Here is an 18,063-nt window from a genome sequence, read left to right as displayed (position 1 = left end):
AGGAGACAGTTATGTCAAGGTAGAGGTGGAGTATCTTAGTTATTGACGTGGCTGATAATCTGATAGATTGTAATTACCTTTTTTGTATAACCATACACAGTAGGTTGACTTTGAAATTATAAAAAGTACAATAATAGTATAACTTGTCCAGATCTTATAAGTAGTAGAAGTTTGTGCGTTATCACTGTAGTGATGTTATTTGTTATATATATATATATATACAAGTACTATTATTAATTAGGAAGCTGTTGTGTGATTCTCTTGATTGACTCGAGATAGAGTTCTCTACTCTGTAGCAATAGCTCATGCATCATTTTGGTATCTTTCTGTTTGTTCTGTCTTAAGTTGAGTAGACAATCCTTCAACACTTTGTTCTCATCTTTTTGAATCATCAACCTGAAATGTATTATACAAACAATTGTAGTATAACATGTCTATTTACTGGTCTTCCAAATCTTCCATGCTGTTTTCAGTGCATTTTGATTTAGTCACACCTCCTTGGTGATGTAGTAACCTTTTCTCTTGTAGGGCATTTTTCCTACGCTGAATCTGTAAATCTGCCTGCAACTTTGTAGCTGCATTAACAGCTTCGTCCATCCTGTGTGTAACATGTACTGAATAAAAACAAACTACAAACACAGGATAGTAAAACTGATGGTAACATAATTATGCGCATTGGAATTTTTTTTTGTAAAATCCTCTCCCCTCTGTATGTCAGTTCTATTGGGAGTGACTGTTTTATTAGAGTATCTTGATCTAACATCTAAATTAGGCTGTCAGATCTTTATAACCATTACTCTGATTTGTAGCATAGAAGGTTTGGTACATGCTTAGATCACATATTTCTGGAGTATCCACCTGCTCTGGGAATTCAACAGAGTTCTCTCGCAAGTCCCTTAAGTGTACCAAATTTCAAGACAATCAATCAGATAACACATTTTGAGTATCATGAAACTTTTAAGTGTACGAAAAGAAAAATAGGAAAGGGGATACTTATCTTCAGATACGCTGTGAGAATTTGCTTGAATTTGGTATGTATACACTGAAGTTTACCATGGAGGAGGTACTACTTATACATGGAAACAACAGGGCATGGTATGTTGACTTCTCAGGCAGCATTAAACATTACAGTGTATACAAGAAAACTATTCCAAATTCAAAAATATACACACGTACCTGTCCTGCATGCAGGCCACTAGTTCCATCAGTTTGTCTCTTTCCACTGTAAGAACTTGTAACTGAGTCTTCATCTGTTCAATTTCAGGTGTAGATCTATTCACATACAGACATTGCTACAGTAGTAACATTGTGTTTCTCACTTACAATGTTTCACGATTATGCGATGCTAGAAGTTTTGGGATCACGGTACTGTTGGACACCCTAGCAGTTGGTGGAGCTGACAATTGTCTGTTCACAACAGTATCTCGGCTATCTGGTCCCACCGAACGCATGTGACTATATATAAAACACATACAATAGTTATATACAGTCAAGTTAGAGGTAGTTACTCCAGAAAAATAACTAGTTACTCGTTACTTTTATCCCCTGTAACGTACTTTTTAAAAGATAACTAAGTATCTAGTTACTTTCAAATATAAATTAAGCTTGTTTGTGTAACATGATTATTTTACTCAGATATGCATCAACAAGGGAAGAAGAGAACATGCAATACGTAATGTATTATGTGCACTGAAAATACTAACTGTCATTACTGTGGCCATTTCAGCTCATTTCAACTTGCTATATATGTTGCTCAAGCTAAATCAAGAAGAGCAGTACACAGAATGTGTCTACTTAATGTAGTATATATGGCCCAAAAATTGAAGTGTTCTTGCTTTTGAAGGATAATTACCTATAGTTACTATGTAACTATTGTAACTAGTTACTATGTAACTATTGTAACTAGTTACTATGTAACTATTGTAACTAGTTACTATTCAGACAATTGTAACTAGTTACAAAGCACATAACTAGTTACCCCCAACAGTGCTCCTTTAATTATTTATGTATATAACTCCAAGCATCTTCACACGTTTTACTGTATTTAGTATCATGCACTACTCCAGCTTGTTTCAGTACTTTTTATCGATGTGCTATGATGGTCCCTACCCAAATTTTTTTTGTGTACTTGTTATGCATATGCTTACTGTAATTTGAGTACTAAGGACCAGAATTGCAGTCTTTGTTTCAAAATATAAATAATTCAGTATGCCAAAATGCATGTGTCTGGCTGAAGCGATGTCAAACAGTGAAAAAATGAAACCTGTAGCCTTAGTTGTTATCGAGTTACGCTTGTCTGAAGGCATCAGTCAGTCATCAGTCACTAGAAAATAAAATTTTATAGCAACTTGTTGAACACTACCTCATCATCATCAGGGAAAACTGAGGCTAGTTTTTGAGTGATATTTTTTCATGTGCCACGCCCAAACCTTCGTGGTCCCTACTATACAGTACTATTGTACTGTATGATTATAAAAATTGGGAAGGAACCTGTCAGCAACAAGATGCACAGTAAAACACGTGCAAGTTACCTAATTTGTTTATTTAACTTCTTTATTTCCTCATCCTTCCTTAGTAAGAGTTGCTGAAAGTGTTGCTGTTGTTGCTCATCGTTGCTTTCTGCTGATATCATGTGTTTTTGTTGGTCTGTTTCTTTCTAGATAAAATATTTTAGCACACAACACCATAATAAGATTATCTTCTTTACCTGCTTAAGACGTAACATGGCTATTAAATTTTCATCATGTTTACTTTTATCGTGAAGACTGCTTAGTTGCTGTTTAACTTGCTTCAGTTCTATTGTTAAATTTTTATTTCGTGCTTTGAGTGCATTAAATTGGTGTTCAAGATGGCCATGCTGTTCTTTAAGCGATTCCAGTTCAGTAGAGACACACTGTATACACCAAACGTAATTTAAATATAATTTGTATTTACATATTTAATTTGTATTTATATAATTTGTATTTGCACATAGAAGAGTACGCATGTATTTGTAAAAGTATGTACATATGCATGTATGTACTTATGTACCTCTAGACTTTGTTGTTTTTGCTTCTCCATCTTCCTCAGAGTAGACATTTGTCTGTTTATTCCACCACTTTGAGACTGCCTTCTTGTCAAAGTTATGCTTGTCTCTGATCCTGATGACTGCTTTACACTCTGCAGCTGTTGTTTCAGTTCTGTTACCTAAATAAGTTGCTAATTATAATTTTATTTGTAAACTTCACCAAAGGATTGTATGCAATAAAATTTGGAACGTATCATTTAACTGAACTCTAGGGGCCCATTCCCTAACTAATAATGTTGTGAATCACAGTACTATATCCAAGCACTTCTCTAAGAACAAAGGTGTTCAGATAAAATTTGCAGTGCAACTACCTTATTCTGTAAGGCTATGATTTGCTGGGCACGACCTCTCCACCCGCTGGTCGTTCCAAGTAGTGATGACACATTCACTCCTTCTCCGACCTCCTTGTTAAGTACCTGTAATTCCATCAATTGAACAATGATATGTACTGAGACAAAATGACACTCTATATCTACATATGAATGGTATGAAGTTATATTTGTGTTATAAAACAGTAGGGTGTACCACTATAGTATGTTCGCTGAATCCTCAAAAACATTTAATAACTCATGGATGCAATTACACACGATCTTGAAATTTGGCTCATTTGTAGTACTGCTTGACCCACTAAAAATATTTCAAAATCTTGTTGTTCAAATGTTTGACATAATATTTATGGCCAATCAAATTTTTCACAATACATTTCCTATGGAGAAGCCATATAAGTACAGTGTCCATTAGAGCCCTTTCCCGAACTTGTGTAATGGAGCCAAACCGCATGTGTCTGTTGTTGACACCTTTGCTGTTACCAATAATCATCTGGTTGGCAGAAATGTTAACTCTGTTGAGAAAAAATCCACTTTTAATTTTAAGCTGTTTTTCAGGGTTCAGCTCAACGTGAACATACTATAGTGTGTTTTTTAACTTTTATATTTTTGTAGTTAACTTTGGAGCACACATAGTTTAACTTGGGTGACTTAATGCAGTCCACTTGTGCCATAATGCCAGGCAGCTAATATATTATGTCATTTATGTGTCCTTACACTAGTCTATACACACAGACAAAAACTATGGCAAGTGTACCTTCAATGCAACCTTTAATTCTTGCTTTACTACTTGATATTGGTTCCTGTACTCTGTTGACTTTGCTAGTGCTTCTTTCAGCTGTTCCTCAACTATGGCAATTGTCTGTTAATTGTATCATCATAAATCAATCAAAAGTTTAAATTAATATACAATACAGACACATACAGTCCGAGGATTAATCTTAGTTCCCATTGGAGAATAGATTTTATTCTAAACGGGAGAAATCCCTCTCACCTTTAGTTAAGAGAAACTGAATATTTAGGCCAGGCAAAAGGACACCCAATAAGGCAAATGACAATAGTGGGGTAAGGATCTGGTCCATGGAAGCAAAGTCCTGATGTGTAAGTGTATGATGTAAACTCTGTTGTTGGTTTGTTTGGCCAACTGAGAAAGTCATGACCCGGCCTGGTTTCCACCAAATGGTCAGGGACGTACACACCACACACACACACTACTCACAAGCACACACACACACGTACCTTGGTCTCACGGTTGCCATTTGATGATGGAGGCTTATGTAATTTAGTTTCAACTAGTTCTTCCTTCTTCTGTGAATGTTGTTCAATCACTTCTCTTAGCTTTCCTTCCAACTGTTTCACTTTGTTCTGCTCAGCTGCTAGCTCAGCATTCAAGGATCTGTTTTTACGAGATAGCTCTACCACCTTCCCAACAACACTGGATTTACCACATCCACTACCTGCAAAAGGAGCAAGTGGATTTGAAATTCACATACACAAAAATGTTGCTTCTGTTTGTGAAATGTACTATAGCTATAAAGTTTAATGGCCAGGGCTAGAAGAAAAGTACTAAGAGATTAACATTACAGTAACTAGCCTAGTATGAGAGCAATTTGTAAGCAAGTTACACATACTACTCCATTGTAATTGCAATGTGCATTGCTGGCTTAAAATTGGAGACTTAATTAGTTAGCACCACATAATTCCATAAGTTGGAAAGTAATTACACACATGAACGTGCATGCACACATACCACACACATGTGCACACACATGTGCACACACACACACACACACACACACACACACACACACACACACACACACACACACACACACACACACACACACACACACATACACAAAGCAAAAAAAAGCAAAGCTTTCAGTTGCTGCATTAGTATGGTCATGCCTACCCAGTGAATCAGCACTGGGATACCTGTGCGCTACTCAGGTGCTATGAGTCAGCACAGGAAAATACCCCTGGGGCAGGACTAGTAGACTGTATCATGTCTCACAGGTGAAAGTGAGTTCCAGCTGGACCTCCACCTGCTGTGTGAGACATGGACAGTTGGCATTGCTCCCCAAGGTACCCATTGATGTTACAACTGGGTGGGCTGCTTCTCCAGTTGACACCAGGCCACCAGGTCCCCATTTAAACAGTGGGTAGACTGGAACAATGTGTAAAGTTTCTTGCTCAAGGAAACAACAATAATACAGAACTTTTTGCTTACCAGGCCAATGCTCTAGCCACTTGGACATGCTGCCTCACACACACACGCACGCACACAACTACACACTACACTTCATGTCTAGAAGCATGAGGTGCACTTCACTTCTTTACCTTAAATTATGTGATAGTTGTGCTAACCTGCAAATGTTTGTTGCTCATCTTGATGGGCTGTAACTGCTGCCTCTAGTTCCTTCTGTGTCTTCTTAAGAGCAGTAGTAAGTTTGGAATTTTCTAATTGTAGTTCCTGCATACAATTTACCATATTGACATGTACATATACATACGATGTACATATATGCATGCATGTGTAGGTATGTGTGTATGTCTACATATACGTACAACTTAAACTCATAGATTCTAAATCACTCAAATCTGATTCATTTAATATCTCAGATTGTAACAGATCATCAATGAACGTCACTGTTCCTAGAGTTTGACAAAAGTGTGATGTTAAAGACAATTCATTTATATACCAACTTTGTTCATTAGGGAATGACAGACCTGCTGTTATTGTCTCAAACTTTCCATTGATTGAACACCGATAAATACGATGCACAACGATGACAAAATGCTCTAACCGAACAGTCATTCTCATCTTACAGTATGTATTGAGCACTCAGGCCTCACTACTACTTAAGCACAGCTTGGCTGTGTTGGATAGACATACCAAATCCCAAATGTGTAATTTCTTTAATTACAAACTGACTGCCATACCAAGCACAACAATTCAGTCTGAGACGTGTCTTTTCACCAATCGCAGCATGTATCATGGACTTAACTTTGTCCTCCTTTGTGTCCCATTTCTTTCTCCATGGCTTCTATTGTATTGCGAGAATCGTCTGTAATTCCATGGTGAGTAGATTGACTGCAGAGGCACTTTTTGTACTCTTCTTCATTTGTAATTATACACACTATGAATGCAATTGAAGAATTACTACGTCACTTTATGATAATTGATAATAGATCAGTTACCTATATACCACATAGTTGGAAAATTTGGTGGGAGGAAAGTTTGGCAAGAGCGGTGTTTCATCAAACTAAAATCCGCCAAATTGTTTGTCCATTACAAATCTGTATTAGCTTTACGGCTCTATTTGACACCAGGTGTTTATTTTGGATTGGTCCGACTGATGTTCAGCGTTTAGTCGAATTCGGGTGGTGATAGAACAGGATTAATGTAACGATAAGCATAGAAAACAGTAATACAGTGTGTTGACTATATAAACAAGTGTAGGTAAGGCTTAAAATGATTGGAAATAGCTTAAAATTATTGAAAATAGCTGTATCATGCATATCTACATACACGCAAACTCACCTGGACTACTCACGTGATTATCTTCATCCCTCAGAAGGCTCTAAACTCAAGTATGAAGAAGCAGCAGCAACAAGGGAAACAAGTAAAGCCATTAACAGTAGACTCAAGTAATAGCTCAGGCCTCTATTTGAGACCAGACGTTTATTTTCCAAAGGTGTTGGAACGCTCCTGGATTATAATCAAGACAGGCGTTTAATCGAATGTGGCTTTTATACGAGCAAATACACTAAGTTTTCCTTATGCTTGTACTTACTCAAACCACCATGTCAAAACCCCTCTTACTTGATCACTCATATATTGACCACATATATTGATCACTTGAGTGATGAAATGATCAGGTAAGTTAAATGATCGAAGTAAATTGAGAGAGTTCAGTGAACAAAGTAATTTGAATGATCAAGTAAGTTAAGGTTAACTCACTCGATCACTCACATTACTTTGATCACTTAACTGACTCAATCACTGTGGAACCTCAGTCATCTGGACCCAACTTATCCAGCCAGGTTCTCAGTTAACCAAAACCACTGCTCTATTAGAGTAGTGACTGTTCTATTAGGGTAGTTGAAAAACTGATATTAAAAAAAATCTTATAAGGTTATTTATACACAGTTTCAGAGATACGGATTTTTCAGATTTACGGACCGCCCCTGGTCCCAAGGGGTTCGGATAACTGAGATTCCACTGTACTTTGATCACTTAAACTGCTTTAATCACTTGATCACTCAAACTGCGTTTTGATTTTGATCACTTAATTCACTTGATCACTCAAATTACTTTGCTCACTTGATCACTTAACTCATTCTATCACTCATCCTTAACTCACTTGATCACTCAAATTACGTTTATCAATATCGTACTGTATATGGTATGTTCACGTTGAGCTGAATCCTCAAAAACATTTAATAACTCATGGATGCAACTACACACGATCTTGAAATTTGGCTCATTTGTAGTGCTGCTTGACCCGCTAAAAATATTTCAAAATCTTGTTGTTCAAATGTTTGACATAATATTTATGGCCAATCAAAATTTTTGCAATACATTTCCTACGGGGAAGCCATATAAGTACAGTGTCCATTACAGCCCTTTCCCGAACTTGTAATGGAGCCAAACCATACATGTCTGTTGTTGATACCTTTGCAGTTACCAATAATCATCTGGTTGGCTGAAATGTTAACTCTGTTGAGAAAAAATCCACTTTCAATTTTTAGCTGTTTTTCAGGATTCAGCTCAACGTGAACATACTATAGTAGGGACCACAAAGGAGTAGGCATGGCCCACGAAATAACATCACCCAAAAACCAGCCTCAATTTTCCCTGACGTTGATGAGGCAGTATTGGTTAGGTAAAACTAAGCCCAAGCAAGTCTTCAGATTGACCCAAAACACTTTCAACAAGTTGCTACGGAATTTTAAAAATATATACCGTATAGTAAAAAAAACTTTGGCAGTAAAAAAGTGTGACGAAACCCCTCGATCAAGATCTCCAAAGTCAGCTCGATCTTTATTGCGTGGAGGTACGAGCTGACCTTAATCTCAAGTTCTAGTTACTCAATGAGCTCGTGTGATCATCTAAAATAATTGGCGAAAAAAGTGTCGATTTGGCAGTAGTACATGATGGCTTCGAGTCATAATAATTATTTACAAAGAAAAATTAACAAACAAGTACACAAAAAAAAATTGGAATTTTCAACTAGACTAGGGACCATAGCACATTGATAAAAAGTATTGAAACAAGCTGGAGTAGTGCATGATATTAAATCATAGTAAAACCATAAGAAGTGTTATATCCCTACTGTGCATTTCCGATATGGTATCTTGGAGTACAGTAGGGATATAACACTTCTAATTGTTTACTGTGATTCAATATTGTGCACTACTCCAGCTTGTTTCAGTACTTTTTTTATCAATGTGCTATGGTCCCTACTCTAGTTGAAAATTCCAAATTTTTTTTGTGTACTTGTCAGTTAACTCACTCGATCACTCAAATTATTTTGATCACCCAACTCACTAGATCACTTAAATAACTTTGATCACTTAAATTGCTTTCATCAGACACTTAACTCACTTGATCACTCAAATTATTTTGATCACTTAACGTACTGGATCACTCAAATACCTTTGATCACTTAAATTGCTTTCATCACTCAACTCACTCGATCACTTTAATTACTTTGATCACTTAACGCACTCGATCACTCAAATACAAATACCTTTGATCACTTAAATTGCTTTCATCACTCAACTCACTCAAATTATTTTGATCACTTAACTCATTCGATCACTCAAATAACTTTGATCACTTAACTCACTTGATCACTCAAATTACTTTGATCACTCAAATTACTTTGATCACTTAACGCACTTGATCACTCAAATGCCTTTGATCACTTAAATTGCTTTCATCACTTAACTCACTCGATCACTCAAATTATTTTGATCACTTAACTCACTCGATCACTCAAATAACTTTGATCACTTAACTCACTCGATCACTCAAATTATTTTGATCACTTAACTCACTCGATCACTCAAATTACTTTCATCACTTAACTCACTCGATCACTCAAATTATTTTGATCACTTAACTCACTCGATCACTCAAATTATTTTGATCACTTAACGCACTCGATCACTTACATTATTCTGATCACTTAACGCAATCAATCACTCAAATAACTTTGATCACTTTAAATTGCTTTCATCACTTAATTCACTTGATCACTCAAATAACTTTGATCACTCAACTCACTTGATCACTCAAATTACTTTGATCACTTAATGCACTCGATCACTCAAATAACTTTGATCACTTAAATTACTTTGATCACTTAACTCACTGAATCACTCAAATAACTTTGATCATTTAAATTGCCTTGATCACTCAAATAACTTTGATCACTTAAATTGCCTTGATCATTCAAATAACTTTGATCACTTAAATTGCTTTCATCACTTAACTCACTTGATCACTGAAATTACCTTGATCACTTAACTCACTGGATCACTCAAATTACTTTGATCACTTAACTCACTCGATCACTCAAATAACTTTGATCACTTAAATTGCTTCATCACTTAACTCACTGGATCACTCAAATTACTTTGATCACTTAACTAACTCGATCACTCAAATAACTTTGATCACTTAAATTGCTTTCATCACTCAACTCACTGGATCACTCAAATTACCTTGATCACTTAACTCACTGGATCACTCAAATAACTTTGATCACTTAAATTGCTTTCATCACTTGATCACTCAAATTACTTTGATCACTTAACTAACTCGATCACTCAAATAACTTTAATGTGTAACTCGATCACTCAAATAACTTTGATCACTTAAATTGCTTTCATCACTCAACTCACTGGATCACTCAAATTACCTTGATCACTTAACGCACTCGATCACTCAAATAACTTTGATCACTTAAATGCTTTCATCACTTAACTCACTTGATCACTCAAATTACTTTGATCACTTAACTCACTCGATCACTCAACTTTGATTACTTAAATTGCTTTCATCACTTAACTCACTTGATCACTCAAATTACTTTGATCACTTAACTCACTCGATCACTCAACTTTGATCACTTAAATTGCTTTCATCACTTAATTCACTTGATCACTTAAATTGCTTTCATCACTTAACTCACTCAATCACTCAAATAACTTTGATTACTTAAACTGCTTTCATCACTCAACTCACTCGATCACTTAAATTACTTTGATCACTTAACACACTCGATCACTCAAATAACTTTGATCACTTAACTCACTCGATCACTCAAATTATCTTGATCACTTAACTCACTCAAAAATCTTTGATCACTTAAATTGCTTTCATCACTTAACTCACTTGATCACTCAAATTACTTTGATCACTTAACTCACTCGATCACTCAACTTTGATCACTTAAATTGCTTTCATCACTTAATTCACTTGATCACTCAAATTACTTTGATCATTTAATGCACTCGATCACTCAAATAACTTTGATTACGTAAACTGCTTTCATCACTCAACTCACTCGATCACTTAAATTACTTTGATCACTTAACACACTCGATCACTCAAATAACTTTCATCACTTAAATTACTTTCATCACTTAACTCACTCGATCACTCAAATTACCTTGATCACTTAACTCACTCAATCACTCAACTTTGATCACTTAAATTGCTTTCATCACTTAACTCACTTGATCACTCAAATTACTTTGATCACTTAACTCACTCGATCACTCAACTTTGATCACTTAAATTGCTTTCATCACTTAATTCACTTGATCACTCAAATTACTTTGATCATTTAATGCACTCGATCACTCAAATAACTTTGATTACGTAAACTGCTTTCATCACTCAACTCACTCGATCACTCAAATTACTTTGATCACTTAACGCAATCGATCACTCAAATAACTTTGATCACTTAAATTGCTTTCATCACTTAACTCACTTGATCACTCAAATTACTTTGATTACTTAACTCAACTTGATCACCCAAATAACTTTTTGATCACTTAACTCACTTGATCACTCAAATTATTTTGATCACTTAACTCACTCAACTTTGATCACTTAAATTTCTTTCATCACTTAACGCACTCGATCACTCAAATAACTTTGATTACTTAAATTGCTTTCATCACTTAACTCACTTGATCACTCAAATAACTTTGATTACTTAAATTGCTTTCATCACTTAACTCACTTGATCACTCAAATTATTTTGATCACTTAACTCACTCGATCACTCAACTTTGATCACTTACATTGCTTTCATCACTTAACTCACTCGATCACTCAACTTTGATCACTTAAATTGCTTTCATCACTCAACTCACTCGATCACTCAACTTAGATCACTTAAATTGCTTTCATCACTTAATTCACTTGATCACTCAAATCATTTAATGCACTCGATCACTCAAATAACTTTGATTACGTAAACTGCTTTCATCACTCAACTCACTCGATCACTCAAATTACTTTGATCACTTAACGCAATCGATCACTCAAATAACTTTCATCACTTAAATTGCTTTCATCACTTAACTCACTTGATCACTCAAATTACTTTGATCACTTAACTCAACTTGATCACCCAAATAACTTTGATTACTTAACTCAACTTGATCACTCAAATAACTTTTTGATCACTTAACTCACTTGATCACTCAAATTATTTTGATCACTTAACTCACTCAACTTTGATCACTTAAATTTTTTTCATCACTTAACGCACTCGATCACTCAAATAACTTTGATCACTTAAATTGCTTTCATCACTTAACTCACTCGATCACTCAACTTTGATCACTTAAATTGCTTTCATCACTCAACTCACTTGATCACTCAAATTACTTTGATCACTTAACGCACTCGATCACTCAAATAACTTTGATCACTTAAATAACTTTGATCATTTAAATTGCTTTCATCACTCAACTCACTTGATCACTCAAATTACTTTGATCACTTAACTCACTCGATCACTCAACTTAGATCGCTTAAATTGCTTTCATCACTTAATTCACTTGATCACTCAAATTACTTTGATCATTTAATGCACTCGATCACTCAAATAACTTTGATTACGTAAACTGCTTTCATCACTCAACTCACTCGATCACTCAAATTACTTTGATCACTTAATGCAATCGATCACTCAAATAACTTTCATCACTTAAATTGCTTTCATCACTTAACTCACTTGATCACTCAAATTACTTTGATCACTTAACTCAACTTGATCACCCAAATAACTTTGATTACTTAACTCAACTTGATCACTCAAATAACTTTTTGATCACTTAACTCACTTGATCACTCAAATTATTTTGATCACTTAACTCACTCAACTTTGATCACTTAAATTTCTTTCATCACTTAACGCACTCGATCACTCAAATAACTTTGATTACTTAAATTGCTTTCATCACTTAACTCACTTGATTACTCAAATTATTTTGATCAGTTAACTCACTCGATCACTCAACTTTGATCACTTAAATTGCTTTCATCACTTAACTCACTCGATCACTCAAATTACTTTGATTACTTAACGCACTCGATCACTCAAATAACTTTGATCATTTAAATTGCTTTCATCACTCAACTCACTTGATCACTCAAATTACTTTGATCACTTAACTCACTCCATCACCCAAATAACTTTGATCACTTAAATTGCTTTCATCACTCAACTCACTTGATCACTGAAATTACTTTGATCACTTAACGCACTCGATCACTCAAATAACTTTGATCACTTAAATTGCTTTGATCACTTAACTCACTCGATCACTCAAGTAACTTTGATCACTCAATTTATATTCATTACTTAATTCACTTGATCACTCAAATTACTTTGATCACTTAACTCATTTGATCACTCAAATTACTTTGATCACCTAACTCACTTGATCATTCAAATTACTTTGATCACTTAACTCATTTGATCACTCAAATTACTTTGATCACCTAACTCACTTGATCATTCAAATTACTTTGATCACTTAACTCATTTGATCACTCAAATTACTTTGATCACTTAATCACTCAAATTGCTTTGATCACTGATTACTCAAATTACTTTGATAATTTATTTATTTATTGTAATTTACTGGACAGACAGACAGTGTCTGACGCATCCAGGGGACCAGCCCAAAGGAATACATATATGTTATATCTATACAATATTTTAGTTTGATTACTCAAATTACTTTGATCACTTAACTCACTCAATCACTCATTATCACATAACAGGAATGATTCGAGAAAACAATCACAAAATACCTTGGATTTTTTTGGAAAATGTTTGCAATTTATGTTATAAAGTAACTAATTGATCGGGCGCATGCTTACAGCCGGTCAGATTTGGGTGCATAAGGTTTGAAAACATCAGCAGATAGCTAATGGTATCGACAGAAGTGACAATGGAAGTTAGTGTGACAAGTTGCATGGGCATATCCGCAACACATCTGGACACCAGTTATAACTGAGTGTGGCAGTCTACAAATCAGCTGAAGTAGTTGGCCATGTGCCACGTACAATTTCGCACAAATGTTCATTAGGCAAAGGGGGTAAATTAAGTGCACAGTGGTAAGCGTTATTCAAGAGATGGCTTGAGGGATGGAGATTCTGTGCAGGTACACATTCAAAGGCCGGCTAAAAAATGGGAAAAAAATATTTTAATGCCATTGACATTATAATAATGACCAGAAAAGTATGCAAGAAAACATTCGTGAATGTATCGAGAATCGTGAACCTCGTGAATGTTTTCTTCCGTGAATCATTTCCATTATACGGTTATTTGACTCACTTGATCACTCATATTATGCCATACCTATTTCAAAATGGATCAGTCAGTACACACACAAAAAAGCTAGCTAGTTTCAGTTTCAAACAGGTGATCGCAAGCCATGTTTCAAATTTTTTTAAAATCCTAACATTTATACTGCACTGTCCGCAGACATTTCAAATGCCTTCTAGATTAATTTCTAGATGCCACGTGATCCGATTACTTTCTACACAAAATTGGGTTGGTCGGGTCCAAGCAACAACTTTTTTCCAAATAGGTATAGCTAATTTTGATCATTTAACTCAACTGATCACTCAGGTCACTTAAATTACTTTACTCAGTTGGTTACTCAAATTGCTTCTGATCAATCAGCTCACTCGATCACTTAACTCACTCAATCACTCAAATTGCTTTGATCACTCAAATTACTTTGATCACTTAATTCACTTGATCACTCAAATTACTTTGATCACTTAACTCACTCGATCACTCAACACTGAACTCATTCGATCACTCAAATTGCTTTAATTCAAATCACTTTGATTACTACTGTAGAAGTCACAACCCTATGTTAACATTTACGGCTATGTTATATGTTTACCAAACTGATTCACTGAATGTCTGTTACTGAGTATCTCTTCAGACATTTGTCACATATGGAAATCATGATTATAACTTTGCAGCTGTTACAGTTGATCCTAGGTTATCCAAATATCAATGTGTCTCAGGCAGTGGTAAAAGTGTTCAGATAAATGAATTGTTCGGATAATTGAAGTCCATACATTGTAGAATTTTGTTAAAATACTCTAATAGAGCATACACCAGTACTCAAAATACTCTAATAGAACAGTCATTTCCAATTTGGTAAAACAAGGGTATGGATAAATGAGGGTCGGGTCTACTATATTCCTCTTTATTCACAACTTTGTCACATTTAAGCTAGACTATCCACAGACTGATTTTCAACCTATTGCCATAAACGGTTTACCATGTAGATGCTACACAATGCTCCAACAATGAAAATATTTTCAAAAGGCACAACAGCAACAGATAATTGTGCTCATACCTCAACTATTGATGATTGATGGTTGAATGGTGTAGGAGGAGCTACAGTATTCAGTTCCTATACCAAACTACAGTACAGTTCAGTATGTGGGAACATGCACTTACTGAGTTGTTGAATGTTCTTCTTGATTCCACTTTTGAAATAGTCTACACAGAAAAACACACGTAGAACAGGAGATATTGTATTTATTTGGCCAAACGCCACTGCATTCATTACCAAAAAATTGATGTGGCAACTATTCAAAATAGAGTTGCACCGATAATCGGTTGAATAATCGGTAACAGCCGATATAAGGTGATTTTGCAAGTATCGGTATCGGCTACAAAGAGGAAGTTATTTGCCGATAACCTAAACCCACAATCAATCATTAACGACAGTAATAAACATGTGACAGAATTAAAAGAAAGCAGTGAATGCAGTGGTAAGTGGTAAACATTTATTTGCTGTACTTGTTTATAACTATTTAGGCTTGTTTATGTGTGAATAGTGTGGCTGCAAGGCTATAATAGGCTGTGTATATTTATCGGCCGCCCACGCAATCAACCAATCACTATTTGGAAAGGGTCTGGAATCCCACCAAAACTCCGTTTGAGAAGCTGACTTAGGTGTTTTATAACTACTTGGCTTTCATTTCCATGTAAGGGGTTAGTAGCACACTGGTAGCAAACATTGTAGAATTGGCCGCCCACGCAAGTAATTAAATTATGTTATACACGCACATAAACTTTAGATGATTTTTGCTCCTTCTCCCCTGACCTACAGAATAGAAGAATATCGGTAAATATCGGCATATCGGCTACAGGAATGAGTGAAACATCGGTATCGGTAAAAGTGAAAATATGCATATCGGTGCAACACTAATTCAAAATAGACTACCTATATATATTCTATTATGGAATTGCTCTAACACTAACTTAAGCTACTGAGCATTACTATAAGTAAAGGCATGATTTACACAGGTATTGTGAACAGAGAGGATTATAACTGGTCTTTGTTCATCTGACATTTTGTCAGATCAAAGTCAAAGTTGATCTGACATGATCTGACATTGCCAAGCTGGAGCATGCCCCCTGAAAAAAAAATTGGATTTTCAAAGCTTGGATGTGAGTATTTGACACCCAAAACTCCTTCAGCAGCCATACACTGCATCATTGTTAAGCCACATACATAATAAATCTGTAATAATAACATTATATGATGATTTGATATGAAATTACAATGTGATGTTTTATAACATGTATCTACAGTATATCAATTATGGTCATATACTTAGTTTAAAACCCCTTTAGAAGCCACTTAAACAGTGCATGTGTGAACATGTGGTAGAATGGTGCAGATTGAAAAGTGCAGGTTCAATTCCCCAAGCTAGACAATACTTCTTTGTCACTTTTTTTGGACCTTTTAGGTACACCTTTTTAGAAGCTCTTTAACTGCTCTATTAGAGTCGCTGACTGTTCTATTAGAGTATATTGATCTTTTTTAGCAGAAAATGGTCGGTCATCATTGACCAGTTCAGTAGGTAATTGGGCGGTCTTCAAGCTAATTGGTCGGTAAATGTCCAATGGCCGACCGTTATAATCCACTCTGGTTGTGAGTTGATCAAATAATAGAATAATACTATGTCATAGTGGAGTGTATTTACACATTTCTAGGTAGGGACAATGGAGCAGGCCAAACAGTGAGGAGGTGGAAGTTTGGTAGTGAAAGTTACATTGTGGAGTTAGTGGATACAAATTTTAGATTTTAGAAGCTCTGAGAAATGACTAGCTATTTTAACATGACTGCTCTATTAGAGTACACGGATCTTTTGTAAACATTCACCAACAACAATGGATGGCCATGATTCACTGTCTGTATTAAGAAGGCTAATAGCCTGTACTAGGAATATGTTAACTGGACTGTGGCTGTAAAGGGATTATGTGACTAAGTAGGATGGTTGATGTATGAAGAATAAGGGACTGCTGTTGATCACGTATAGGAGTATAAAAATCTAGCCAGTTAGCTAAAATCACACCGCATAGACACTTACTGATAATGCAATCTAAGGAAAAACCAACCAGTGGTGAAGTCAAAATATTTGGTTTGTGTTGCACTGGTCTCTTGACTCACTGCTCCTACTTGTAATTTATATATTCCAGGCAACACTGTAGCAGTAACAAAACAGAGGCACAAGCAAGCTTGTCCACTGTGAAAACATTGGTTGAACAGTACCAGGGGTAGTTTTAATGATTTTATGAAGTACGTGTGTATTATTGCATTTCTTTTATTTGTCAAAATGACAGGGTGGCACCAAAAGGTATAGCCTGTACAAGGGTGATTCCCTCAACATACATACACAGAACAGGAACAGTACAAAACATAACTATAACACAATTACAAGAAATACCAAGTACAAAACAGACGATAAAGGGCACGACGAAAAGAGTTCACAGATTTGATACTCAGTATATCAATATGTGCATTTGCCATATTGCATGCCCACATACAACCTCTTTAGTAGTAGTCAAGCGTGCCACACCAAGTAGACACGCTGTACACAAAGTTCCCCCAGGTACTTTATAAATCTACGCTGTACACGTTTGTTCATTTTTAATATCGTAGTTGGTAAAAACATAAGTATTAATCATACCATTAAGCCTAAATCGTCTGAATCTCGCTTGTCCGCCATTCTCTAGAGCCAGCACGTACGCGCAGCTTTGACTCCATGGAAACACCAAACATCATGTGCGCACGTGATAAGTGTAT

At 35.6% G+C, this 18,063-nt stretch overlaps 1 protein-coding gene across 1 annotated transcript; it reads right to left on the bottom strand.

Annotated features, from left to right (window-relative positions):
• Window positions 1-207: 207 nt before the first annotated feature.
• Window positions 208-18,063, bottom strand: LOC136236453 (coiled-coil domain-containing protein 13-like). Its single transcript, XM_066026606.1, has 14 exons — window positions 17,948-18,063; window positions 15,423-15,464; window positions 15,319-15,375; window positions 5,761-5,866; window positions 4,633-4,850; window positions 4,151-4,255; window positions 3,379-3,483; window positions 3,031-3,186; window positions 2,708-2,893; window positions 2,532-2,656; window positions 1,324-1,455; window positions 1,177-1,272; window positions 443-598; window positions 208-396 (listed from the first exon to the last, which is right to left on the bottom strand). The coding sequence occupies exons 1-14, from the start codon at window positions 17,984-17,986 to the stop codon at window positions 234-236; spliced, it is 1,686 nt and encodes a 561-aa protein (XP_065882678.1). The 5' UTR covers window positions 17,987-18,063; the 3' UTR covers window positions 208-233.

The sequence above is a fragment of the Dysidea avara genome, chromosome 10, assembly GCF_963678975.1.
Source record: "Dysidea avara chromosome 10, odDysAvar1.4, whole genome shotgun sequence".
Lineage (NCBI taxonomy): Eukaryota > Metazoa > Porifera > Demospongiae > Dictyoceratida > Dysideidae > Dysidea > Dysidea avara.
This window is presented reverse-complemented; position numbering and strand designations above follow the sequence as displayed.

Coding starts and splice junctions, on each gene's coding strand:
- LOC136236453 (XM_066026606.1), bottom strand. CDS start 17,986: ATGGCGGACAAGCGAGATTCAGACGATTTAGGCTTAATG. Junction 1,456..2,531: donor AAGTTAAATAAACAAATTAG/GTAACTTGCACG, acceptor TTTTATATATAG/TCACATGCGTTCGGTGGGAC. Junction 397..442: donor ATGGAAGATTTGGAAGACCA/GTAAATAGACAT, acceptor AATACATTTCAG/GTTGATGATTCAAAAAGATG.